The sequence below is a fragment of the Danio rerio genome, chromosome 25, assembly GCF_052040795.2.
Source record: "Danio rerio strain M-AB ecotype USA chromosome 25, GRCz13ab, whole genome shotgun sequence".
NCBI lineage: Eukaryota > Metazoa > Chordata > Actinopteri > Cypriniformes > Danionidae > Danio > Danio rerio.
The window spans coordinates 39,357,563-39,385,253 of record NC_141045.1 but is presented as its reverse complement, the minus strand read 5'-3'; the positions used below and the strand labels follow the sequence as shown (position 1 = coordinate 39,385,253).

Below are 27,691 nucleotides of genomic sequence, written 5' to 3'. Positions count from 1 at the left end.
CTGTTCTGACGGGTTGTTCGTGATTAAAAATAATTGTTTCTTCAATATGTTATTTTAATTTAATTAAGATTTAAGTGGATGGCATTAATGGGATATTAATGAAACAGGAGCGATCTGTCACACGCGGCAACAAGTGAAATGATGAACTTTCCGCAAAACTACGACAGATTAAAGATCAAAATCTGCTTTATTTCCTTATCAGAATATGTGGAAATAAATACCGAGTGCGCATTCTTATATTAATAACACAAGTGCGTTTGATTTAACATGTATGGCATTTATTGAATTAAACGAGATGCTTGTACAGTCGATTAATCGATGTCAAATGTTAAAGCGTTCATTAATACATGTTACACATGTTGGTATTATTAAGTTTACGACAGGTTTTATTTTCCACCTGATGCAAATAAAATATTTGAGTATTCTATCATATAATAATTAGATTTACAATCAGAGACAAATCCTACAAAATAAGCGCAGCGTTACGCCAAGAAAACTCTTCATTCTTCATTCATACAATAGTCTTCTCTTTAATGAGAATAATTATAAACAATGAACAGTTTAAATTCGGTCCAGCAATATGTGGAGAGACATATTCGTCAAATTGAGTGTGTTTCCTGACAGTTCCACACTGAAATAAGTTACAGTCGAGATGTAATGTCTCTATAATCACACCTGAGTGTGTAAAAGCGACAGGAGAGCTTGTCGCATGATGGATGAAAACACACTTTTTTGCTCAGAGTCCCAAAAAAGTGTACGAGAGCAGACAATGGGGAGATGATGTTCAGGTAAAAGAAAGAAAAGAGCCAACATGACCAGCATGTGGAGCCGCGTCTGACGCACAAATAAATACAGCATAGAATGAGTTCATCACAACAACAACAACAACAACACAACAACAGCATTGTCAACAACAACAACAACACAACATGATGCGAAATCAACGTGAATAAAGTCAGTGTCGCTCATGAGCGCGTTCGTCAGGGCACTCGCCAAACCAGCAAGTTTATAACAACAACAAACAACGACGACAACAAAATAAAAGTCAACTTAAAGTTACGCAAGACATTGGAGAAGAAGAAATAAAAGCAAACGAAAAGCGCAATTGTCCATAAAGTCTCTAAACTCTAGCGGGATGAAATGTACAACATACTGAGAGATAAATCTAAACTCTGCTAAAAAAAGAAAAGAAAAAAAAAGAAAAAAAAAGAAAAGTTTTTTAAATTAAATTAAGAACAGACAGCAAGTGCGCGCCCGTTACTCCGCGCGACAACACACGCGCGCGCGCCTGCCGAACTCGTTCAAGAAGTGGCGAGCAGAAACTCACATGAAAAACTCCGGGGACGACGGGTTGTTGTCGCTGCTGGAGCCGTTTTCTCGGAAGCCGCTGCTGATCAGCTTCTCGTATTTCTCCTTGTACGCGTCGCGCTCGCGCACCAGTCTGGAGATCTCCTGCTTGAGGTGGTCCACCTGCTGCATCAGCTGGGTCTTCTCGCCCTCCAGCACGTGCCTCTGCTGCACGCGCTTGTAGCGGCACGACTGCGCGTAGCCTCGGTTTTTCAGGGTTCTCCTCTTCTGCTTGAGCCGGATCACCTCCTCCTTGCTGACGCCGCGCAGCTGCCGGTTGAGCTCGCGCACCGACATGGTCACCAGCTGCTCGTCCGAGAAGCGGTCGTCCAGGTGCATGTGTCCCGGGTGTCCGGCCGACGCGCCGTTGGACTGCGCGCCGGGCGCCGCGTGGTGGTGGTGGTGCCCGGCGGGGTGGTGGTGGTGGTGATGGTGGTGGTGGTGCGGCGCTCCGTTCTGCGCGGCGGCGGCGGCGATCACCGCGGACACCACCGCGGCGGCCGAGCCCATCTCCTCGCCGGCCATCGCGCCGCCCGCGCCCGCCGCGCCTCCGAACTGCTGCCCGCGCGCATAGCCGTCGAAGCTCTGGAGCTGGTGACTGCTGCTGATCAGCGCCTCCACCGCGTCCTCGGGGCTGAAGCCCAAAGCCTCCGGGTTGAGCTGCTGTTGGTAGCCGGTCATCCAGTAAAAATCCTCCAGGTGCGCCTTCTGCTCGCTCCCGGAGCCCGGGCTGGGCGCCGAGAAGCTTGGGGAAGGGGGAACCGAGCTGCAAGGCGTGCTCATCGGGGTGGAAGACAGGGATCCCCCGGCGATCAGGCGGCTGCACTGGCTGATGCTGCGATCGGGCTCCACCGGCTCCTTTTTCACTTCAAACTTCATCAGATCGAAGTCATTAACATATTCCATGGCCAGGGGACTGGTGGGCAGGTCGGAGCTGCTCATTGCCAGTTCTGATGCCATCCTTTTGCTGTTGACAGTCCTCCAAAGGGGGTGAAGAGCAGCTGTCAGAGTGGTCGGGTTCGGGACAGCGTGAGCCAGCGTGATTTCTTTATTTAATTCTTCAAAAGCGGAGAAAAGGCTTCGCGAGCGGCCGCCGATTTATTTGTCAAAGTGACGCCGGTCTCGCGCGCGGACGCAGGAGCGCGTGCGTCTCCGGTTCCTCTGTCTTTGTGCGCGAGTGTGGACGCGTGCGTGCGAGTCCGGCCGTTTAACACCGCATGGCGCTTTTCTCTCTCTTTTTTTCCTCTTTCTCAATACTTTCGTTGAAATCAAGACCGTAACATGTGTGTGTATTCGTGCGTGTGTGCGCGCGCGTGTGTGTGTGTGCGCGTGATTGGCAATCGGACGCTCGGCTGGGAGGGGAACAAGAAGAAAAAAAAAGTACTCCGGGCTTGTTCTAGACTTTTTAAAGGATCACCGAGCATACGAGTATAAAAGCAATGCTGAGTTTTATAGGCGCCCTGACGTCAGGTTTGAAATACGAAATTGACTCGGACTCGTAGCCAATCGGCTCGCTCAATCCGGGACCTCATTTACATACGAGAGCAGAAACAAAAGTTTTCCGAACTGTCAGAAGTGACACGCGCATTAACCCTTTCCGGACGCGCGCCTGCTTCTGGTCAAGTCAGACAGGTAACGCGGGTTTACTCTGCAATGCTCATGCATGATCAGATATTCCGACAGATATGATCAATATAATGATGATCACTGATACGGTCTTGAAAATACTCCATATATATATATATATATATATATATATATATATATATATATATATATATATATATATATATATATATATATATATATATACACACGCGTACTCACGGCTATATTAAAAATGCTAGCCTTGTTAATCAATATGATTCCACTTATTTAAACCATGGTAAAGTCTACAAATGCTTTGTTTTACTTGCATAACACTTGCATGTATTCAAATAAATCCCCAATCATGTTATTAATAACATTACGATGAATGAATGTGTTATTAACACGTGTAACTGCTAAAGCACTGCAAACATCCACACATGTTCGCCACTGTGTACACTTTATATGTGGTTTTAATGTGAATATATTCATTTATCCTCTATTCTGAGTCTCCGCTGTCCCACAAAGCGCTTCTGAAACTCAAGAGCGCCTCCTGTCGGCGAGCGCAGATTCATGAGACGCAAAAACTGCACACACAGCTCTTTCACATGACATTACATTATGCTTTATTTCAAATAAATAGTTCATATGCTTACTGTGAAAGATGTACAATATACTTAGGGTAGAATTTAGCATTCTAAACATAATCATTAAAAAATAATCCATGATTCTTCACTTAAATATGCAATTATCCACAGAAAAATAGAAATATATTTGTATTTATTTATTTATTTATTTATTTATTTATTTATTTATTTATTTATTTATTTATAGGCTATATATATATACATGCCATTTATTTAAGTGTGTTGTGCAACATTTTATTTAATGACATTTTTAATTAGAGGTGATATTCTGATTTGGGTGACAATTCAGATAAATAAATGAGTGACTATATTAATAATAAATAATTTAATCAAATAAACATTAACATCCTTATTTGCATTTGACAAGTGGTGTTTACATTTTACAAATTATTTAATTTAAATTAATTTTTCATGTTTTATATACAAATTTTGTGTCTATATTTAATTTTATGTGAATAATTTATTAAAACACCAAGTTAAAAATATAAATATTTCACTGAAAAATTTAAAATGTTCATGTTGTTTATATTTTTGCATTAAACATTTCTTTAAAACAACACAAAAAGTGTTTATTTGTCAGCTTGTATTGTGAATATCATAAATAAAACAGAATCTTGTCCCATATTTGCTTCAGTTTTCCTTCAATCATGTTCACGTCAGTGTAATACAGCACGTAATTATTGCAATTACACGTTGTTCTAGAATTTAATTACAATAATAGCATGCAATATGTGCATCTCCAACACGTGAAAGTAACATTAATGCCAGTTACACTCATTCATATTGCAGATAAAGTAAAAACAAACGCTGTGGGTTCCTTAATAAACAGCCTTTCAGTCCTGGAGCTGCATTAGCAGACAATAAAAGCAGCGATTCTCACAGGAGATCCGGCTCTCTCGGAGGAGAAACACGCCAGGAAGACACGCAAACTACAAAGCCGCCAGCAAACACACAAAAATAAATACAAACGCGCAGTTTCCCAGGAGGACGGGAATCCTCTCGCAGTCTCGGTCGCCGTTCTTGGGGACCCAAACCGAGAAAATCAACATATTATTTCATTAATTAGATCAGCCAACAAAAGCCTTCGGAGGCCGTTCAAAAGCACTGAATAAATATTGAATTTGCGTCCCTTATGAGTGTGTAACTGCTCAACAATCAAGAGGAATAAAGACTCGCAGATATGAGGAACAAATATAAATGTGCTTAACTACAGCAGATTCATCTGATTCTTCAGGGCGACGCTGCTGCTGCTGCTGCTGATGATGATGTGTGTGTTATTATTGTTCAACAATGTTTGTCATTTTAATGCTTTAAATATTGACTCAGAGAGGTATTTTATGAGTGTGTGAATGTAATTCAGTGCAGAACATTTATTACAAGTTGTAAAGGATATGTAATGCCAGCTTAAAAAGATATCTGGGTTTTTTCAACACAGAACTGGGACAAAAACTGTTAAAATGTGAAAGGAAATATAATGTAATTTGAAATAATATATATATATATATATATATATATATATATATATATATATATATATATATATATATATATATATATATATATATAATAAACAAAAACTCTATATGCACACACATGCATGTATAAAAAAAAATGTTTTCGTCTATAGTCAAACTAAATTTGGGCTAAAATAATCCGATATAAAACATATGGGTTATTTCAACACAGATTTGGGTAAAATATGAGGAAAGCCAACTGTTAAAAATCTCAAATATAGGATATAATGTGATATAAAATAATATATTATAGAATAAACCTAAACAAAAACTATATATACACACACACATGTAAGCATATATAAAGTATTATTTAGCAAAATTTGGCCTGTTTATATTTAAAACAAATTTGGGTTAAAATAATCCTTAAATTAAAAAAATAAAAGAAATATGGGTTATTTTAACACAAATCTGGGTCAAATATGGAGAAAGTCAACTGTGAAAAAATGTCAAATAAAATAAAATGAAATATAAATGAATATATTATAAAACTAAACTAAACCTATACATGCACATGTATGAAATATTACAAAATTGGGTTTGTCCATATTTAAAGCAAATTTGGGTTAAAACAATTCTGTAAAATCAAAATATTGTGGGTTATTTCAACACCTCCAATAGAATATAATGTAATATAAAGTAATATATTTAAAGACTGAACTAAACTAAAACTATATATACACACAAATGTATGCATATATAAAATAATATTTAAAAAATGCTTTGTATTAAAGCACATTTGAGTTAAAACAATTCTGAAATATTTAAAGACTCTGGGTTTTTTCAACACAAAACTTGGATAAAAACTGTTAAAATGTTAAATGAAATATAATGTAATGTGAAATATTATATATAAAATAAACAAAAACTCTATATGCACACATATGCATGTATAAAAATTGTGTTTGTCTATAGTTGAACTAAATTTGGGCTAAAATAATCCATTATAAAACATATGGGTTATTTCATCACAGATTTGGGTAAAATATGAAGAAAGCCAACTGTTAAAAATCTCAAATAGGATATAATGTGATATAAAATAATATGTTATTGAATAAACCTAAACAAAAACTATATGTACACACACACGTAAGCATATCAAATATTATTTAGAAAATTTGGGCTGTCTTTATTTGAAAAAAATTTGGGTTAAAATAATCCTTCAATAAAAGAAGAAATATGCTTTATTTTAACACAAATATGGGTCAAATAAGGAGAAAGCCAACTGTGAAAAAATGACAAATAAAATATAATGATATATAAATGAATATATTATAAAACAAAACTAAAGTAAACAAACACATATGTATGCATATATAAAATAATATTTTGGGCTAAATTTGGGTTAAAAGAATCCTGAAATATTTAAAAATTCTGGGTTATTTCAACACAAACTTGGGACAAATATGAAGAAACCCAACTTAAAAATCTCAGATAAAAAATTACATATTATAAAATAATAAATATGAAAATAAAACTAAAAATCTATATATACATATGTATGCATGTATAAAATATGATTACAAAATTATATTTGGATCTAATTTGGGTGAAATATTTAAAAATTCTGGGTTATTTTAAAATAAATTTGAGCGAATGTGAAGAAACTAGTTAAACACACATCTGTATGCACATATGAAATATTATTTTAAAAAAATTGTCTATATTTAAAACAAATTTTGATTAAGAAAATCCTTCAATATAAACTAAAATATATTAAAATATATTGAAAAAAAACAACTGCTAAAAATGTCAAATAAAATATAATGTGATGTAAAGTAATTTATTAGTAAATAAACCATGAAAAACTTTATGTACATGTGTATGCATGTATAAAATATTAATTAAACACTATTTTTTTTCCATATTTAAACTAAATTTAAGTTGAAAGAATCCTGTAATATAAAAAAAATCTGGGTTATTTGACCCAACAAATTTGGTTCAAAATATGGAGAAACCCAACTGTGAAAGATGTCAAACAGAATATAGTGTAATATAAAACAATATATTTAAAGATAAACTAAACAAAACTATATATACACACATGTTTGCATATATAAATATTATTTTAATAAATTGTTTGTCCATATTTAAAAAAAATTTGGGATAAAACTATTTAGAAATATTTACAAATTCTGGGTAATTTCAACACAAATTTGGATCAAAATATGGAGAAAATCCAACTGTTAAAAATATCAAACAGAATATAACAATATAAAATAAAATATCTTAAATTAAAACTAAACAGAAATTGTATGTGTGTATGCGTATATAAAATATAAATTATTAAAAAAAAGGGTTTGTCCATATTTGAAGGAAGTTTGGGTTTAACAATCCCGCAATATAAAAACAAATTCAGGATTAATTCAGCACAAATCTGAGTCAAATATGGAGAAACCCAACTGAGAAAATGTCAAATAGAATATAACGTAAATGTAAAACAACATTTTTAAAAATAAAAATTTACAAAAACTACATATACATGTACAGTATGTATGTATAAAATACAATTAAAAAATTGGTTTAAAAAAATCCTGCTATATAAAAAAAGTCTGGGTTATTTCAACACTAATTTTGGTAAAATATGAACTAACAAATTAAAAATGTCAAATAGAATATAATGTAAATGTAAAATCACATTTTTAAAAATAAAAATAAACTATGAAAGTGTTGTTAAATGCTGATGGATTGGCTCTCGAGTCTAGTCGTGTTGTATTTTTAGGTTCACCAGCGGAAACTGCAGCTCAGATCAAACGCAGCTGCTAATTGGAAACTAACAGGCAACACTGATTGTATGAAATATTAATAGTCTGCTTCTGTTGTGAGCTAAAACTCAACACTGTTTACATGAACTAAACAAACCAGATTCAGATTTTATGCGCAGTCTTGATTCATAATTTAATTAATGTCATTTTACCTGATGTTTGCTGGGTTGTGCTCGACAAAGATTAATTTAAGGTTTCTATTACGTAAATGGTCAAATGAATGACAATATTTCACGAATATTAATATTTTTGTGAAATATAAATTTCACAAATTATTATATTTACTTGTTTAACAGGTATTTGTAACATGAAAGTGGGTTTGGGTTTAATTAGTTTGGCTTGGTTTAGTCTGGTTGGGTTAAGTTTCCTTTGCTTGGCTTGGCTTTAGTTTAGTTTAGTTGATTTGATTTAGTTGGTTTGGTCAAGTTGTTTCGGCTTGATTAGAATTAGGGTTTTGTTGGTCTGGTTTGGTTAGTTTACTTGGTTTGGTTTGGCTTTATTCGGTTCGGTTGTGTTAATTTAATTGGCTTGGTTTGGGTTTGGTTGGGTTAATTGTATTGGCTTGGTTTGGGTTCAGTTGGGTTAATTTTCTTGACTTGGTTTGGGTTCAGTTGCTTTGGTTGGGTTTAGTTTTCTTGGCTTGGTTTGGGTTTAGTTGCTTTGGTTGGGTTTAGTTGGTTTGGTCTAGTGGTCTCAGCTTGGTTTGGTTAAGTGGTTTTGGTTTGGTTTGGTTAGTTTGGTCTACTTGTCTTAGCTTGGTTTGTGTTAGTTGGTTTGGTTTAATTTAGTTGGTTTGGTTCCATTTTTGGGGGCTTAGTATGTGATTAGTTGCTTTGATTTAGTCTTCTTGGCTGGGTTTGGGGTTAGTTAATTTAATTGGCCTGGTTTGGGTTTAGTTGATTTGGTTGGTTTTAGTTTTCCTAGCTTGGTTTGGATTAGTTTTCTTGGCTTGGTTTGGGTTTATTTGGTTTGGTCTATTTGTCTTGGTTTGGTTTGGGTTTAATTAGTTAGGTCTAGTTGTTCTGGGTTGGTTTGAGTTTAGTTCCATTGGTTAGGTTTGGGTTTAGTTGCGCTGGTTAGGTTGGTTTGGACAAGTTGTCTCGGCTTAGTTGGGGTTTAGTTGCGCTGGTTTTGCTGGTTTGGTCTAGTTGTAACGGCTTAGTTTGGTTTTAGCTGCATTGGTTTAGTTGGTTTGGGTTCAGTTGTGATGGTTTAGTTGGTTTGGTTGTCTCAACTTGGTTTAATTTTAGTTGCATTGGTTTAGTTGGTTTGGTTTCAGTTGTGTTGGTTAGGTTGGTTTGGGTTGAGTTGTGTTGGTTTAGTTGGTTTAATTGTCTCAGCTGGGTTTGGTTTTAGTTTCATTGGTTTTGTTGGTTTGGGTTGAGTTGTGTTGGTTTAGTTGGTTTGGTTGTCTTGGCTGGGTTTGGTTTTAGTTGCATTGGTTTTGTTGGTTTGGGTTCAGTTGTATTGGTTTAGTTGGTTTGGTTGTCTTGGCTGGGTTTGGTTTTAGTTGCATTGGTTTTGTTGGTTTGGGTTCGGTTGTGTTGGTTTAGTTGGTTTGGTTGTCTCGGCTGGGTTTGGTTTTAGTTGCATTGGTTTAGTTGGTTTGGTTTTAGTTGCATTGGTTTTGTTGGTTTGGGTTCAGTTGTGTTGGTTTAGTTGGTTTGGTTGTCTCAGCTGGGTTTGGTTTTAGTTGCATTGGTCTTGTTGGATTGGGTTCAGTTGTGTTGGTTTGGTTGTCTCAGCTGGGTTTGGGTTTAGTTGCATTGGTTTAGTTGGTTTGGGTTCAGTTGTGTTGGTTTAGTTGGTTTGGTTGTCTCAGCTGGGTTTGGGTTTAATCGGTTTTGTTTGCGAGTCACAGGAGAGGCTGTGATCAATGAGAGGAACTTCCCATCAGCCAAGATTCATCTTTTCCCATTTCCAGCCTCTTGATGTTAATACCAGCACATTACCCGGCTCTTTGTTAATGAGAGATTTTATGACCCCTCGAGGATATTGATGAATATTGTTGAAAAATACCTTTCTGTATGATTTACAGTTCATCCGCATGCATTTAATGAGCACCGCCGAGTTCTCCATTGTGTGGAAGTCTTCTGCTCATGTTTACTGATGTCCTTCCTCACATCATTATATTCTGTCTGAACTGGAGATGTGAAACATTCAGAAGCCTCAAAAGCCTTTTAGAAGCTAATTCATATTTAAACAGCCATCAATATCGACTCCACTCTGCATTGCAGTGGGATTTCTTCTGATCAATACAAGTGACAATAGTGTGCTCTCTCTTTCCTCTCTTTTACCTTTTCTGAAAAAAACGACAACATGGCTACACAAACGCACTGTGGATGGTTGCCAGGGTGTTGCTATGCAGTTGCTAGGGCAATTTTTCATATACAATAATTGCCTATGTTTGATCTCTAGATTTGGCCTGATTCCCTCCATCAGTGCAAGTCTATAAGAGGTTTCTGCATGTTATAGTAGGCTTCAGTTTAGACTCTACCGGTTTTACATCCTGTTATAATACAGCTTCTTGCCAAAACAAATACCTGTACAAACAAATATAGCACCGTTCATAACCTCATTAGTTTTGTAGCTCACCTAATGTCGTTAAAGAACTATTTCAGTGTCAAAAATGTAAGCTCAAATGGTTTAGTTATCTTGGCTTGGTATGTGTTTACTTGGGTTAATTGTATTGGCTTTGTTTGGGTTTAGTTGGGTTCATTTTATTGGCATGGTTTGGGTTTAGTTGGGTTAATTGTCTTGTCTTTTCTTGGCTTGGTTTGGATTTAGTTGGTTTAAATTAGTTTTCTTGGCTTGGTTCGGGTTTGTTTTGGTTTAGTTTTCCTGGCTTGGTTTGGGTTTAGTTGGGTTAATTGTATTAGCTTGGTTTGTGTTTAGTTGGTTTAGTTTGGTTTTCTTGGCTTGGTTGGGGTTAAGTGGGATTGGTTGAGTTAATTTTATTTGGCATGGTTGGGTTTAGTTATCTTGTCTTAGTTTGGGTTTAGTTGGGTTAGTTTAATTAGTTGGGTTTGGTTTAGTTTTCTTGGCTTGGTTTGGGTTAGTTTTGGTTTAGTTTTCTTGGCTTGTTTGGGTTAGTTTTGGTTTAGTTTTCTTGGCTTGGTTGGGGTTTAGTTAGTTTGGTTGGAGTAACTTTATGGGCATGGGTTTAGTTGTCTCGTCTTAGTTTGGGTTTAGTTGGGTTAGTTTAGTAGATTAGGTTCGGTCTAGTTGGTTTGAATTAGTTTAGTTATCTCAACTTGGTTTGAGTTTATTTTGTTTAGTTTCCTTGACTTTGTTTGGTTTAGTTGGTTTGGTTTGGGTTTGGTTGGGTTGGTCTAGTACAATTTGATGTTTCTGTTTTTGGTATGACCAGATGCATTTGCTTTTGCTTGATCTAAAAGTAAAATGACTGTAATGTCCATCTCATTTTCAATATGTGATGTATGCATTTTTGAAAAACAATTTGTACAATTATTATGTTTTAATGCCTTTGTTGCAGTATACTGAGATTTAAGATTGGAGTTTTTACTAATCGAATAATTCAAATTCATTTATTTTGGAAACACATTCGGAGTTAAAGCTTTTTTTGGGTTTCAGTCTCGTCATGATGGGTGTGCTTAAAACAAACATTCAGTATTGAACTTTAATAAAGCTAGTGAATGAAAAGTAATCCACCATTATCGGGATTATGGCCACATTCATTCATTATACAATCCCAGTGGGTGACAAGCTTAATATTCACTCACAATCCCTGTTTAACAAAGTCTATTAAATCCCGAGCTTAGAGCAAATGAACGCCGTGATTTCAATGAACTCATTTGAAGAACATTTAATTACCGGCTATGGAAAAATGAAATGTTTCTCCATGGGGATTTTTTTAACTAAGTGTTGTATCTTTTTGTAATAGAATGAAGGGGACATAAAAGCTATTACCATGTTGGCGTTCGCCGTGGCGTCTCTCTCTGTGCGATGTTTTATGAAGGGAATAAAAAAATGCAGATTAACATAGAGAGCTTCAACTCATGGAAACAAAGTGCAGTAATTGAGCAGCAGCTTCTTGCTTTTTTCCGGTTAATACTCTCCTTTCACCATCTGGACTTTAATGTGCTCTCATTTCATCTGCAGACGTGTTTATCATCATTCACACAGCTCTCTGTGAACACTTTACTACACATGCCTTTATTACACACACACACACACACACACACACACACACACACACACACACACACACACTGAGCTAAGGAGGAAACTGACACTGAGGTTTACCTGGTGGTAGAAAAAATAAGCATCTTCACTAGCCATCACATTACAAATCACAATATGTGAAACACTTGATTCACTGATTCAAATGATCTGTTTAGAGTGAGTCTGAAGTAAATGATTCACTGATTCAAACGATCTGTTCAGAGTGAGTCTCCAGTAAAAGACTCACTGCTACAAATTATCAGTTCAGAGTTTATCTGAAGTAAATGATTCACTGATTCAAATGGTATGCTCAGAGTGAATCTTCAGTAAGTGATTCACTGATTCAAATGATCTGCCCAGAGTAAGTCTACAGGATAATAATTTACTGATTCAAGTAATCCATTCTGAGTATCTGAAAATTGTTCAGTGATTTAAATAATCCGTTCAGACGTAATTTCCAGCAAATGATTCACTGATTCAAATGATCCATTCAAAGTTGTTCTATAGTAAACAATTCACTGACTCAAATGATCTGTTCAGAGTTAGGCTCCAGTAAAAGAGCCACCGATTAAAAAGATCGGTTTAAAATGTACTTTCCAATAAAATATTTAATGATTTAAATGACCCATGCAGAGTTACTTACAGTAAACGGTTCACTGATTCAAATGATCAGTTCAGAGTGAGTCTTCAGTAAATAACTTGCTGATTCAAAGAATCCGTTCAGAGTGACTCTCCAGTAAAAGATTCAATGACTAAATGATCCGTTCAGAGTTAATCACCAGCAAATGATTCACTGAATCAAATGATCAGTTCAGAGTGAGTGTGCAGTAAATGAGTCACTGATTCAAATGATCTGCTCAGAGTGACTCTTCACAGAGTGTCTCCTCAGTGTGTGATGGTGGTTTCACATGTCGACACTTGAATCATCATTAATTATCTCTAAGGTTTTTAGATTTAATTCAATATAAATATTCAATGTATTCACGAGTCGCCACAGAGGAATGAACTGCCAACTATTCCAGTATATGTTTTACACAGCAGATGCCCTTCCAGCAGCAACCCAGCACTAGGAAACACTCATACAAACTCATTCACACACACACACACACACACACACACTACAGCCAATTTAGTTGATCAGCTCCCTTATAGCGCATGTGTTTGGACTGTAGGGGAAACCGGAGCCATTGGAGGAAACCCACGCCAACACGGGGAGAACATGCAAACTCGAATACACCAGCTGTCACAGCCGGGACTCGAACCAGCAACCTTCTTACTGTGAGGCGATCACACTAGCTTTTTGAGTCCATTTCTATACTGATGTACTGGTGCAGCCCGAATACTCGCAGTGTTATTATTCGCTCTCCTCATTGTGTTAAGCGTGAACCTCCTCGTGCGAACGGGAACGTGCGGATGATTCATTTGGTGGCGATGGCGGAGCTGTGTTATTTATGTGGCACAGAAGCGCTCATTAATAAGCATCTCCCACCTGAGCTATTAGAGAGCAGAGAGAGGCGACCCCATCACACACACACACACACACACACAATCTTCTCTAGCTGATGCCAACATCTGATGCCACTCCACATCAGCAGCTTATATAACAGCACAGATCTGCCTCTCTGACGGCAGGGCACTGCTAATACCTGCTGCAGCTCAATTAACCCTTACTGTTCAGATTGGCTCCCCTTTTCATTATGTTTGGGGCTGTTTTTGCCCCACTGGCTTCCATTATAATCACACTTTTTGATATGACAGCATATAATCATGCATTCATGATGGATTGTTGCTGGTTTTCCCTCTTGGGACAATGTGTAATTTGCACTGTTGATCATCAGTTGTCAGCATTAACTCTTTATACAAGTCTGTGCAAAAACAAAGTCTTTTATATGGAGTAAAACTGCAGATTATAGTGTGAGTGACGAAATACATGTAATGTGTTTACTAATAGGGCTGCATGATATTGGAAAACTCAGACAATATACACTCACCGGCCACTTTATTAGGTACACCTGTCCAACTGCTCGTTAACGCAAATTTCCAATCAGCCAATCACATGGCAGCAGCTCACTGCATTTAGGCATGTAGACATGGTCAAGACGATCTGCTGCAGGTCAAAGCGAGCATCAGAATGGGGAAGAAAGGGGATTTAAGAGACTTTGAACGTGGCATGGTTGTTGCTGCCAGATGGGCTGTTCTGAGTATTTCAGAAACTGCTGATCTACTGGGATTTTCACGCACAACCATCTCTAGGGTTTACAGAGAATGCTCCAACAAAGAGGAAATATCCAGTGAGCGGCAGTTCTGTGGGCGCTAATGCCGTGTTGATGCCAGAGGTCTGCTGCCACATTCAGATGCTCGGGTCAGAATTTGGCCTCAACAACATGAAAGCATGGATCCACCCGCATACACCAACACACACACTGACAAACATACACGCATAGATACACACAATGAAAGACACACACACACACACACACACACACACACACACACACACACACACACACACACAAGAAACTCAAACAGGGAGACAGACACACAAATAGTACTGCACACCAAGATCCACACACACACACAGAAACACAAATACAGAGGCACACACAAAGATATATACACACAAAGATACACACAAACACAAACAGATATACTCAGACACAGAGAAATATATATATATACACACATACATGAACACAAACAAATACACACAACAAAATACAGACAAGAAAAAGGAAAACTCAAACAGTGAGACAAAGACACACACAAAGATACTTACACACAGTGTTATAAACACACACAACAATACACACACATACACACACACACACACACAAAACACAAAGCTTTTTCACTTCCTAATGCTTTTTCTTCAAGAATGTTCACACACAACAGGAAAAGTGAGCAGGTTTATACAAGCACCGTGTGTGCGTGTGTGTGTGTGTGTGTGTGTGTGTAAGTGTATGCTCAGCACTGCTCTGCCAAAAGTTCCGCTCATAACTGATTTGATTGAAACACTTTAACTCCCTGCACAAGACGATGTTTAGAACATCTACAATCAGCATCTCCTGAGGAGCAGAGTTTGACTGCGAGTCTCTGCAGGAGGTGAAATACAGCCGCTGATGGTGTGGAGAGACATGAAATACGGTTTGTTTTATGAGCGCTCTGGGCCTCAGACTCGGGCAACAGTTAATCTTCAGTAGGACAGAGACCCTCAGCACACAGCCAAGATAACAGAAGGGTGTATGGGATGCCTTTGTGAATGTGCTGGAGTAGGCTGGCCAGAGCCCAGACCTGAACCCTGTTGAACATCTCGGAGAACTTTTTCTCTGCAACTGCAGATAAGAATAGCAGAACTGGACAAACATAGGTGTGCCGAGCTTTTAGCATCACACTTGGTGAGATTAGAGGACCAATCGAATGATGGATCGAACAACGGATAAAACAATGGATGGAACAAAGGATGGATAATGGATGGTTGGAACAATGGATTGAATGATGATGGATGGAACAATAATTCTAACAATGGATGGAATGATGGATGGATGAATGGAATGAAAGATGGATGGATGGATGAAACAACAGAAGAAACAATGGATGGATTGAACGATTGGTAAAACAATGGATTGAACAATGGGTGAAACGATGGATGGAACAATTGATGGAACAATGGTTGGAACAATGGACTGAACGATGGGTAGAATGATGGATGGAACAATGAATGGAACGATGGATGGAGCAATTGATTAAACAATGGGTGGAATGATGGATGGAATGATGGATAGAATGATGGACTGAATGATGTATGGAATGGTAGGTGGAACGATGGATGAATGGATGGAATGGAGGGTGGAAGGATGGATGAATGGATGGAATGGAGGGTGGAAGGATGGATGGATGGATGGAACGATAGATAGAATGATGGATGAAACAATGGATGGAATGGTGGGTGGAATGATGGATGGAACAATGGACTGAACAATGGATGGATGGATGGAATGGTGGGTGAAATGATGGATGGAATGATGGATGGAACAATGGACTAAATGGATGGAACGATGGATGAATGGATGGAATGATGGATGGAATGATGGATGGAACAATGAATGAATGGATGGAAAGATGGGTGGAAGGATAGACTGATGGAATAATAGGCATAACGATATAACAATTGATGGATGGAACGATAGATGGAAAGACAGAAAGAACAATGGATGGAAAGAATGATGGAATGATGGATGGATAGAAAGAGATGGAACAATGGATGAAACGAGTGATGAAACAATGGATGCATGAATGGAGCATTAGATGGATGGAACAATGGATGGAATGATAAAAGGATGGATGGAGCAATAGATGGATGGAATGATGGATGAAATAATAGATATAATGATAGAACGATACATGGATTGATGGAAAATAGAAAGATGGACGGATTGAATTATAAATAAAACAATAGAATGATACATAGATGGCTAGATAGAATAAAAGAAAGATGGATAGAATGATAGAAAGACAGATATAACAATAAACCTAATTAAATAGACAGACAGACAGACAGACAGACAGTGTTAGTGTGAGCTACGGTGATGTTTCTGCTCAAACTCTGCTGTATGCATGAGGCTGTGAAGGTAAGAAGTGTGAGTAATAAATTGTACAGCAGGAGAGCATCTGGCAGCTGCTGGCATTACATTAATGTTCCTCAAACGTTACCACTGATTTTACCCTCAGACCAGCCGTAAGAGACCCTGTTTGGCCCACTGCCACTGAGGGCATTTAAAAATGAGACCGAGTCCACAGGGAGAGGGAGATTTCATCCGCTCGGTGTGTGTGTGTGTGTGTGTGCTCATGAATATGAAAACATGGTGCAAAGAGAGAGTTCCCACAGATGTTGATTGACATGTAAAGCAGCAACACGATGTTCTAGTTTCAGCAAGTCAAACTACACACAACCACACCTACACACACACACACACACACACACACACACACATACAGATGCTATGGACAGAAACTCTGATGTCTGAACATGAATGACTGATGTTTGGGTCTAGTCCAGCCTCGGTGTGTGTGTGTGTGTGTGTGTGTGTGTGTAAACCACAGAATCCCTACAGGCAGAGTTGCGGAGTTCTTTGGGTTACGGCGCTCCTGCGTTTGCTCTCTCTGGATCCACTGCTGTTTAGTTTAGTTTTTTGTGGGTTAATTTATGTGTTGTTGCAGACGCTTTAGTGCTTGAGCTCCTCTTACACGGCCGCTCCTGATTGGCCGGAGGAGGTTGGAGCGTCTCCAGATTGGAGAGTGAGAAACGACTCTGAGAAATGGCAGGGATCCTGAAGAGTGTCAGAAATGTGGCTGCGGGTTGAGCGAGATTGACTGTCAGAGAGAGAGAGAGAGAGAGAGAGAGAGAGAGAGAGAGAGACATCAGAGGTGTGTCTGTAGGATCACTACAATGCTTTAGTCAAATGTGTTAGTTTGTGAAAAGCTTAGGCAATGCTTCGGGAGAAATAAGATCCATTTCTGCTGCCGTCCTGAGCCTAGAACCTCAGATATGTCTTCCATATTTACACGTATTCAGAAATAACCTCAAACTCAAGCTTTCAAGCCTCTTTTTTTATGCTAAAGATGAGTTCGCTCCGAGAATAACCAGCACAGGCTTACTCCTGGGTCAGTTTGCTCATTTATATTCAGATATAGACGGCGTCACTATTCAGCACGTGTGGCCATCCATCACCCGCTAACATGTGCGACTGTAAACAGCACACATAAAGCGCCGAGATATACAATCTGCAAATGCATTGGTGTCAGTCCTCAAATACTCCCCCATCGGCCATCTGAGCGGTCATTTAAAACTCTGAACAACAGCGGCGACAATAGCAGATATGAATCACATCACGCGGCAGGGTGTAAACACACACACAAAGCCATTATTTATGGATTATGTAAGACACGCAGAGATGATTGAGGGTCTTTTCAGTATGGTGGGCTTGCATAATTGGAGACAAATGCATGTATAAACTGCATTGTTGAAATTTATATTGGAATTAACTTGCTGAGAGTGGTGCAGGCTGGGAATATGAACGCATTTACGGGGTCTGAAGAGATTCGAAAACAGTTCTGGAGGATGAAGGAAAACCTGTGAAGGACCTCATATGGGTTTTTAGTGTCTAGTTTATTAGAGAGGAATCCATGGACTGGTGCTTCAGGGTTTACAAAGTAGGAGATTTCTGGATCTTCTGAGATTTGAGATATTTAGTTGTTCCTGGGACAGCAGTCTCATTAATAAACAGAAGTTAACAAACTCAAACTTAAGGGTGTGTTGAATCACTTTCTATTAAGAATGCACCAATCAGAATATTTTTGGCCGAATGAAGATGGATGGATGTAATGATGGATTGATGGAAGGAAGGAAGAAAGGAAGGAAAGAGGGATGGTAGGATGGATGGATGAATGGAACAATGGATGGGTGGAACAATGGATAGATGAATGAATGATGGATAAATGAAACGATGGATGAATTGAATGATGGATGGATCAATAGATGGAATGATGGATGGATACATGGCTGCATGGATGGATGAATAAGATGATAAACGGAAAGATGGATGGACAGAACTATGGATGGATGGAATAATGGATGGATGGACAGGATGGATGAATGGATGGAGACGGATGGAATGATGGATGGATGGAGGGAACAATGGATGGGTGGATGGAACGATGGATGGATCGATAGATGGATGTATGGATGGACGGACAGAAAGATACAAGGACAGAACTGTTTCTTCTGTTCAGAAGACAGAGGGAATGATGGATGCATGGAACAATGGATGGACAAAATGATGGATGGACGGAATGATAAAGGGATAAATGGAACGATAGATGGATGGATGGATGAATAGATGGAACTATGAACGGAATGATACAAGGATGTATGGATGGATGGAACAATGAACGGATTGATGGATAGAATGCTGGATTAACAGATGGAATGGTGGAAAGAAGGAAGGAGAGAAGGAGGGATGGTAGGATGGATGGATGGACAGATGGAACGATGAATGGATCAATAGATGGAATGACGGATGGAACGATACATGGCTGTATGGATGGACGAAATGATGGATGGACGGAATCACGGATGGATGGAACTATGAATGGACGGAACCAACTGACGGAACAATAGATAGATGGAACAATGTATGGACGGAACGATGGATGGATGTATGGATGGATAGACGGATGAACAGAATGATGGATGGATGGTTAAATGGATGGAAAGAATGATAAAAAAATAAATATCTAAATGTTTTACTAAACATGGATTGGATGAATGTAACATTCAACTTTCCAATATTTTAATAGACGCATAAAATTACAATATGACAATCTTCAATGGGGATTTGTGCAATTCAATATTTCTTTAAAATTAACTTTAATTTGGCACAAAATAAAACATGTTATGTAATAAATGAAGCCAGTGCTGTTGCTATATGTAAATTATACAGCTCCAAGAAAACCTTGACTAACTGCACTCAATTGTCTGAAATGTTTTATCAAACTAGCCAAAGGTTTGGAGCATCAGCAGCTTTTGACTTTTTATACATATTAGACTAAGCTGTGATATTTTCTACAGATCATATTTCGTTTTGCGCAAGTTTTCAATGATTTTGCTCTGAGAAAAACGTTGGATTATTCAAAAGATGTGCAGCTCATTTCCTCCATGTAATTAATAAACCATCAGTACCAGCCTTAGTGTAATATTGCCAACAGCTTCAGTTTCTTCCGCTCATGATCTCGTACAGAAGAAGCAGCTCTGTTCTGTCAGACTAAGTACAACTCCAAAAGTTGAGACAGCATGGAAAACCCAAATACAAAACGAAAGTAGTGACTTACAAATGTATTTTGACTTGTATTTCACTACAGACAATATGAACACAAAATATTTGATGTTTTGCCTGATCAACCTAATTTCATTTGTGAATATGCAACCTTTCCTGTCAGTCAGACCTGCAGAACATTCCAAAATCAGTTTAGGGCTAGTGATCAGGTAAACTGGCTATACAATGATGTGATTCGAAACAGGTGATGTCAACAGGTGATAGTAATTCTGATTTGGTACAAAAGCAGGATCCAAGAAAGGTCTAGTCCTTCAGGAGATAAGATGCGTTGAGGATCGCCAATTTACCAACAAATATGTGAGTAAACTATTGAAATGTTTAAAATCAATGTTCCTCAAAGAAAGAGAGGAAGACATTCGTATATTTCACCTTCAAAAGTGCAGAACATTATTAAAAGATTGAGTCTGGAGGATTTTCAGTGCGTAAACGTCAAGGGTGCAAGCCTAAGTTGAACAACCGTGATCTCCGACCACTCAGGTGGCGCTACATCAAGAATCCTCATTCATCTATAAGCGACATCACCAAATGGACTCAGGACTAATGCCGCAAACCAGTCAAGTACCACAATACATAGTTACATCCACAAACGCCAGTGAAAACTGTACTGTGCCCAAAGGAAGCCCTATGTTAACAGTGTACAGAAGCGCTGATGACTTCTCTGGGCTCGTAGGCATCTGGTGTGGACCATCACACAGTCAAAATACGTACTGTGGTCAGTGAATCAGTATTTCAGGTATCGTATCTTTTGGGAGAAATGGACGCCGTAAAAATTCCCCAATAGGATTTTTTTGGCAGATACCAATATTGATATTAATGAGAATTATTCAGATTTACAATACAAATACAGATATTGGTCAATTGTATATAGCACTAATAGGATTTTGTTTAGGCAGATACCAATGTTGATTTAATGAAAATGTTTCCGATTTACGGCACCGATACAGATACAATACCGATATTGGTCAATTGTATATAGAACTAATAGAATTTTTTTTGGCTGATACCAATATGGATTTCAATGAAAATGTTTCTGATTTATGACACAGATACCCATACAATACCGATATTGGTCAATTGTATATAGCACTAATAAGATATTGTTTTGGCAGACACTAATATTGATTTTAATGAAGATGTTTCCAATTTACGACACCGATACTAACAATACCGATATTGGTCAATTGTATACATAAATATTTTTTTCTTAATTTTGGCAGAAACCAATATTGACTTTAAGAAAAAAAAACATTCGGGTTTACCATATCAATACCGATACTACTACCAATATTGGTCACACATTGTTAAAATACCTTTTATTCCCTGGATTTGAACTTTCCTTCCAAACATTTGATAAAACTACATATGCAACATATTGCATCTATACATATTTTGCCTTTAATATTCAGATAATCTTGTGCATGTTGACGCACACAGTCCAGTGTGGATTCGCTGACAGAAGCGCAGTGCTGTAGTGATGCTTACATGATGAACAGGTTGGCTAAAGCAGCTGACTGTTTGATGATGGCAATATTGAGAGGCAGAATGAGATCCTTGTTAGATGTGCTTTTAAAGACGACTCCAGGAGCAATGGCGGATTCAGAAACTCGTTTGTCTGGTAGCTAAATGCCTCTTTTGACATGTTGTGTCTGGTTGGTTCATGGCAGGGATTATTCTGGGAAGAGTTCACACACGCATGTGCTCGTTTTATCCACCTCATTTACTTTTCAAGCCCTCAAATCTCAACTGTGGATAAATAAACATCCAGTATAAATCAGTTTGAGTATTTCTAATGCGCATCCCAGCCTCTGATTTCACATGACGTAATGCGTGTTTAATAACCCAAGCCCTGGCCTAACAGTTAGTTGTCAGCACATGAAAATAGATCGCTCTAGCTGTTAGCCGCCATTGTATCAATGTTGTGAAACGGGGATATGCGTGTACAAATGTGACGGGGGACAGAACAGGAGTCGTAAGTCGGATGTAACAGCTGTTTGGGGAGGATCTTTTGTTCAGCAGGATATTTATCAGCATCAGTGGGAATATCCGATGCTCTTCATGACCATCACACATCTCAGGGGGAGACAAGAGCGAAGACAAGAAAGAAAGACAGAGAGAGAGAGAGAGAGAGATCGTGGCCCAATTACTGGCTGATAACTAATCGATACGCTGCTTATTCCTGGAGCAGGAAGTAAAAGAGTGGCCCTCTGGGACATGGAGTTCAGATTACTCCTCTGTCAATGAGAGCCGCTGTAAATGCTGACAGAACCCAGATCTGTGGGAGAATCTCAGTGGAGGCTCGCTGTTAATACTTTGTGGCACTCAATAGCTGTGTTTTATGATGCAATATTATGAGTTGTGTTGCAATATTATCAAAGGGTAAAAATGCAGGTGGAAAGAGTCGACATGCAATGGACCCAACAGGACCACACCCCTTTTGGATCTCCAGTATCCGCTTGTTAAGTGTGACGTCACGCGAAGCGGCTTCCGGGTCCAAGCGCTCTATTCAACTGAATGGGGAGATTCATGAAATGGTTTACAAAGCGATTTAATACTTTCGAAAATCACGATCGCAATATTAATGTCCATGCCTAATATCTAATGACCAGAAAGTAATTCATTTATTTATAAATTGTTAAAATGTTGGTATTTGTGATGCAGCAAGCCCAGAGATTGTTGTGTACACTATGACTTTATATAAAATTAACTTTAATGTGTGATAGGAATAAAACGTGATCATAAACGAATGATTTCTCAACTCAAATGAGCGGCGGCTTGGACCCGGAAACAGTATAGCATACGTCACCAACACGTCACCACTTAACAAGCGGATTGTTACTAGACACGCCCCGTACTACTGGTTGGCTGAAAGTGTGATTTTGAGACTCTGTATAACACTGTGGTCAGAAAAACCACGATATGTGAACAACCGCCATTATTAGGCATCTCCAGAGGTTGATCGTCTTGCACGAACATGCTGGATTGACCTGATTTGTTGACAAATGGGTTGAGGATCCATTCCTTGGCAGTTCGCTGGTCCTTCACTGGGCCTTTTCCCTTTCACAAAGACCCTTTCCAAAGACATTATTTTTTTTACTCATTTTGCTGCATGTGGATTAAAATTTGGTGCTTAAGTGATCAAAATGTAACCAAGAGAAGATGGTTATTTTTCAAAATAAAAAAATAAAAATCCAAATCGAAATAAAAGATCGTTCAGACTCAATCTGAGTCCGAGTGATCTTTAATTTCTCTCTAGAACTGCTCGATCTTGCAGATTCGCACTCTACAACATCAGAAAGATCCGACCCATCCTATCTGAACATGGAGCTCAACTGCTTGTTCAAGCTCTTGTTCTTTCCATACTGGACTATTGCAACTCTCTAGCCGGGCTTCCAGCTAGCTCTATCAAGCCTCTTCAGCTGCTTCAGAACGCAGCAGCACGAGTGGTCTTTAATGAACCTAAAAGAGCACATGTCACTCCGCTGCTCATCCGTTTGCACTGGCTGCCAGTTGCTGCTCGCATCAAATTCAAAGCTCTGATGTTTGCTTACAAAGCGACTTCTGGCTTTGCTCCTTCTTATCTGCTCTCACTTCTGCAGATGTATGTGTCCTCCAGAAACTTGCGTTCTGTGAATGAAAGTCGCCTCGTGGTTCCATCCCAAAGAGGGAAGAAATCACTTTCCCGAATTCTCGTGTTCAATCTGCCCAGTTGGTGGAATGAACTCCCTAACTGCATCAGAACGGCAGAGTCACTCGCTGTCTTCAAGAAACCACTAAAAACTCAACTATTTAGTCTCCACTTCACTTACTAATCTGTAATTGCCTCTCTGACTCCTCCACTAACAACAAAAAATAAATAAATAATTACTTATGTTTTGCTTCTTACACTTTCTTTACACACCTGAAACTTGCCTACAGCACTTATTCACTGTTGCTCTTATAGTTGTGTAAATTGCTTCCTTGTTCTCATTTGTAAGTCGCTTTAGATTAAAGCATCTGCTAAATGACTAAATGTAAATGTAATTGCGATCTTTTGTTTCGGGTTGTGCAAGAAATCATTAATTTTTTTCCGTTTTATTTATCATCTATAAATATAACTGAAAAAATGTATGGATCATTGCACGACCCGGTACCAATTGATCCACTGACCGGTATCAGTCCGCAGCTCAGGGCTTGGAGACCACACTGAAAACCCTAATTAGTCGACGGAATAAAATTAACTGAGTAAACTTGTTGCCTCAATTTAATTGAGTAACGGAGTCTCCCAAAACGTAAATATTTAAGTTTATTTTACTTGTCGGTTTGGTAGATTATACTTTAAAAAATAAGTAACCATTTATTCCTATTTTGGTGAATAATTATACATGAAGCCTTGTTTTCTAACTTAAAAAAAAGACCTTGCACTAAAAGGTTGCACATATTAGAATTTTACAGTAAAGACTTCATTAAAACGACCTATTTTTTCAAAGGATTAACTGTGATTTTGAGCTTACTATACTTGAAATTTTAAGTTTATGCATTTTCATTGTATATAAGTTAAATTAACCCATGTTTTTAGGTGACAGGACCAAAATGCTAAATTTGAAGTAATGTCCAGTCAACTTTACTTGATTGTTTAAGTAAAGAGAACATTAGGGTTTACAGTGCACTGCTCTATCCCATAAAACTCTTACATTTCTGTACAAAATAAAGCTGAATTCCCTTCCTGTTCTCATTGCATCATGTTTTGCTTGTCACTTTAGAATTAGGTTATGATGCTAAACCTGATTCGCATAACGTAACAGACTACAACAACGTGTATTTCCTCAAAATGAAGACTGCATCACCAGTCTTCAGCTCACAGGTAAAAACTGGCAGAAACAGTGTGCGCTTCCACGAGTGTAAAGTGAAGGCTGCTAGCTGTAGAGTTAGCGAGCAGGTTGATGGTTGAAGGATTTGTGTCCCACATTGAACTGGAACTATTCGTCCTCATTTCCCTTGACAGGTCATTCCAGAGCTGGATTCAGCTGGAAGTGTTCGCTCTCATGAAGAAATATGGTAGCCGCTTCTCCTCCACCTCGGGCCTTACATACACAACTAAAAAGGTTTAACTGCGAGAAAAAGGTTGTGTATATTCAACCAAAGCAATAGAGAGTTCCCGGCTTTTATTAGCTGCGTGTATGAACGAAGCGAAGGGATATATTTAAGCTTTATTACGGACACACAAATGTCAGGGCAATGAAAATGAAAAGGCTCCTGCTAATCTATGATTGACTACATTAAACTCAATTGGCTCGGCGGTAAAAAGCATTCAGAATCCGCTATTATTCAGATCAGTAATATTAAAAACTAACCTGCCAAAACGAGAACGCCAGGCTTTTCAGCTCCGTCGCCAGCCCTTTTACCCGCATCACTAGAGCTGCTTACAAAATCGAAGACCATTTGGGGAAAAAAAAAAAAAAAGTTTGAAATCATTGCACTAAGTGCTAATCAGACGTTCACGAATCTGGACTTACAGACCCAGAAAACCTGTTTAAACTGATTCCACGCAGAAATCACGTGAAGTTTATCATTCTCTACTCAAAGTGCGAACAATACTTCATTATGAAAATCGATTTGTAATACTTCTCACTCTCTGACGGCACATAATCCCGGGATTCTGACGATCCAGAGAGTGAAAGCTAGCAAAGCACCTTGTATTTTTAGGCGTTTTTGTGTGTGTTTTCTTGCGTCTTGGGATTGGCCTGCGTGTTTGCTAATCGCTTTAGTCTTCTTGGCTAATGAAATGAGGATTACAACCGCCAGTCGCCATCCAGTCTTACTGAGAAAAGCTGAATCTCAATTGCATATTATGAATGGACTCTATTGGCACAGTCTGAAGGCTTTAAGCCAACGCAGAAGACTAGCAACTGACTGCTCACAAACCCAATCCTTCACTTCAGAAACAATTAGTTGATTCTTCAAATGAAGGACCGGTTGCATGTTGAAGCCTGTTCAAGACTCTTCATTTTCACAGTTGGCCGAGCGTTGATGGCATTGACTGAAGAGAGAGAGAGAGATCGTACACACTTGACTTCCCAGAGTCATAAAAATAGCAGAAGGTTCTTAACTATCCATAAAATCTTGTGAGAAGAGACGGGATGATAATTGAATTAGTATATTAACTGCCCTTTTTCATGTATGAGGTTAAAAAATGTTTTAAATGTGCATTTTATATTAAATATTCACATATAATGTAGATATTGGCTTATATTTATTTAATAAAGGATGTTTATTTTTTAAATGGAATAAAAATATTAATGAAGCCAAGAATATTTAAATAGATTTGTAATAATTAAATTCGGCGATGTGGGAAAAAATGCATAATTAATTTATAAATGTAATAATTTGAACAATTTGTTAAAATTTGTATTGTATTAAAATTTGTATTTGTATTAATCATATTTTTAGATTTAATATATTAATAAATGTGCATTATTCATTAAAGCTTTATTATTAAAATATACAGCTGAAGTCAGAATTATTGCCCTCATTATTCGCTCTCCTATATTTCCCTAATTATGTTGAACAGATTAAGGAAATGTTCACAGTATGTGTGATAATATTTTTTCTTCTGAAAAAAGTCTTATTTGTTTTATTTCAGCTAGAATAAAAGCAGTTTTTAATTTTTTAAAAGCCATTTTACGGTCAATATTATTAGCCCCTTTAAGCTTTATTTTTTTTCGATAGTCTACAGAACAAACCAACATTAACTTGCCTAATTACCCTAACCTGCCTAGAAATGTGTTGAAAAAATCTGCTCTACGTTAAACAGAAACTGGGGAAAAAATAAACAGGGGAGCAAATAATTCAGGGGGGCTAATAATTCTGACTTCAACTGTATATTATTAAATAAAATAAATATTAACTAAAATGAACTATATAGACGAGGAGTTCTCAATGTCTACATTCAAAGGTCGAAATCTGAATTTCTATTTAGGTTAAAGCTCCGGAACAATTGACATTGCATAACTTGTTTTAAGTAAACATCTATAACATGCATCACAAGTCACCAATATTTATTTTATTTCAATAAAGTGGGATTAGCATGCAAAACACCTTTAATGCAATGCAAATGTGGCAAAACCACTAATATAAGTGCATTTTTGAACAAAACACAACAAAATGTGGGCGCAATAGTATCAAGATGCATCCATGATGATGCAAGCATAGATTGCACATCTCACAAATGCAACGTCAGACACACTGCACTCAATGGAGCGAGTGACATCACTGTGAGGGGCGGGGTTAGGTGTGGGTATTAAACAGCATTGCATGCAGGTCAACTGCACCAGGCCTGAATCCAGACCTCTCTCCAAAAAAAAGGTGAAAAACGCAAAAGGTGTGTATAGGAAACTTGAGAGGTTGTAGCTTTCTGTTCCTAATATCTGTATTTCATGGATACTGCACTGTAAAAAATGGCCATGATTTCAATAGTAAAAAACTGTAATAATGCTACAGTACAAATCCGTAACCTGGTCAACGATTTGTTTCCTTAATATAAACGGCAAATAACCGTAAATTTACATTCCCAGAATTCCCTGCATGGCACATCACTTTTTATGCATTTGGTTGACATTAATATGGATCTTTTTAGTTGTTTCCCCATCAGTTATGTACATTAGAGATTTATGTTACATCTAATGTTGATAATGTTTATTTCATGACTTTAATTTTTTGCGTGTTACCATACAGTTGATTGTGATGAGCATTGGCTCATTATGTAACTTCCTCATCAC

The 27,691-nt window shown here is 37.9% G+C and overlaps 1 protein-coding gene across 1 annotated transcript; it reads right to left on the bottom strand.

The window, feature by feature from the left end:
• Nucleotides 1–256: 256 nt before the first annotated feature.
• Nucleotides 257–2,769, bottom strand: mafb (MAF bZIP transcription factor b). The gene is given in 1 exon segment (NM_001316669.3): nt 257–2,769. A coding segment is annotated over 1 exon segment (984 nt). The 5' UTR covers nt 2,308–2,769; the 3' UTR covers nt 257–1,323.
• Nucleotides 2,770–27,691: the final 24,922 nt, after the last annotated feature.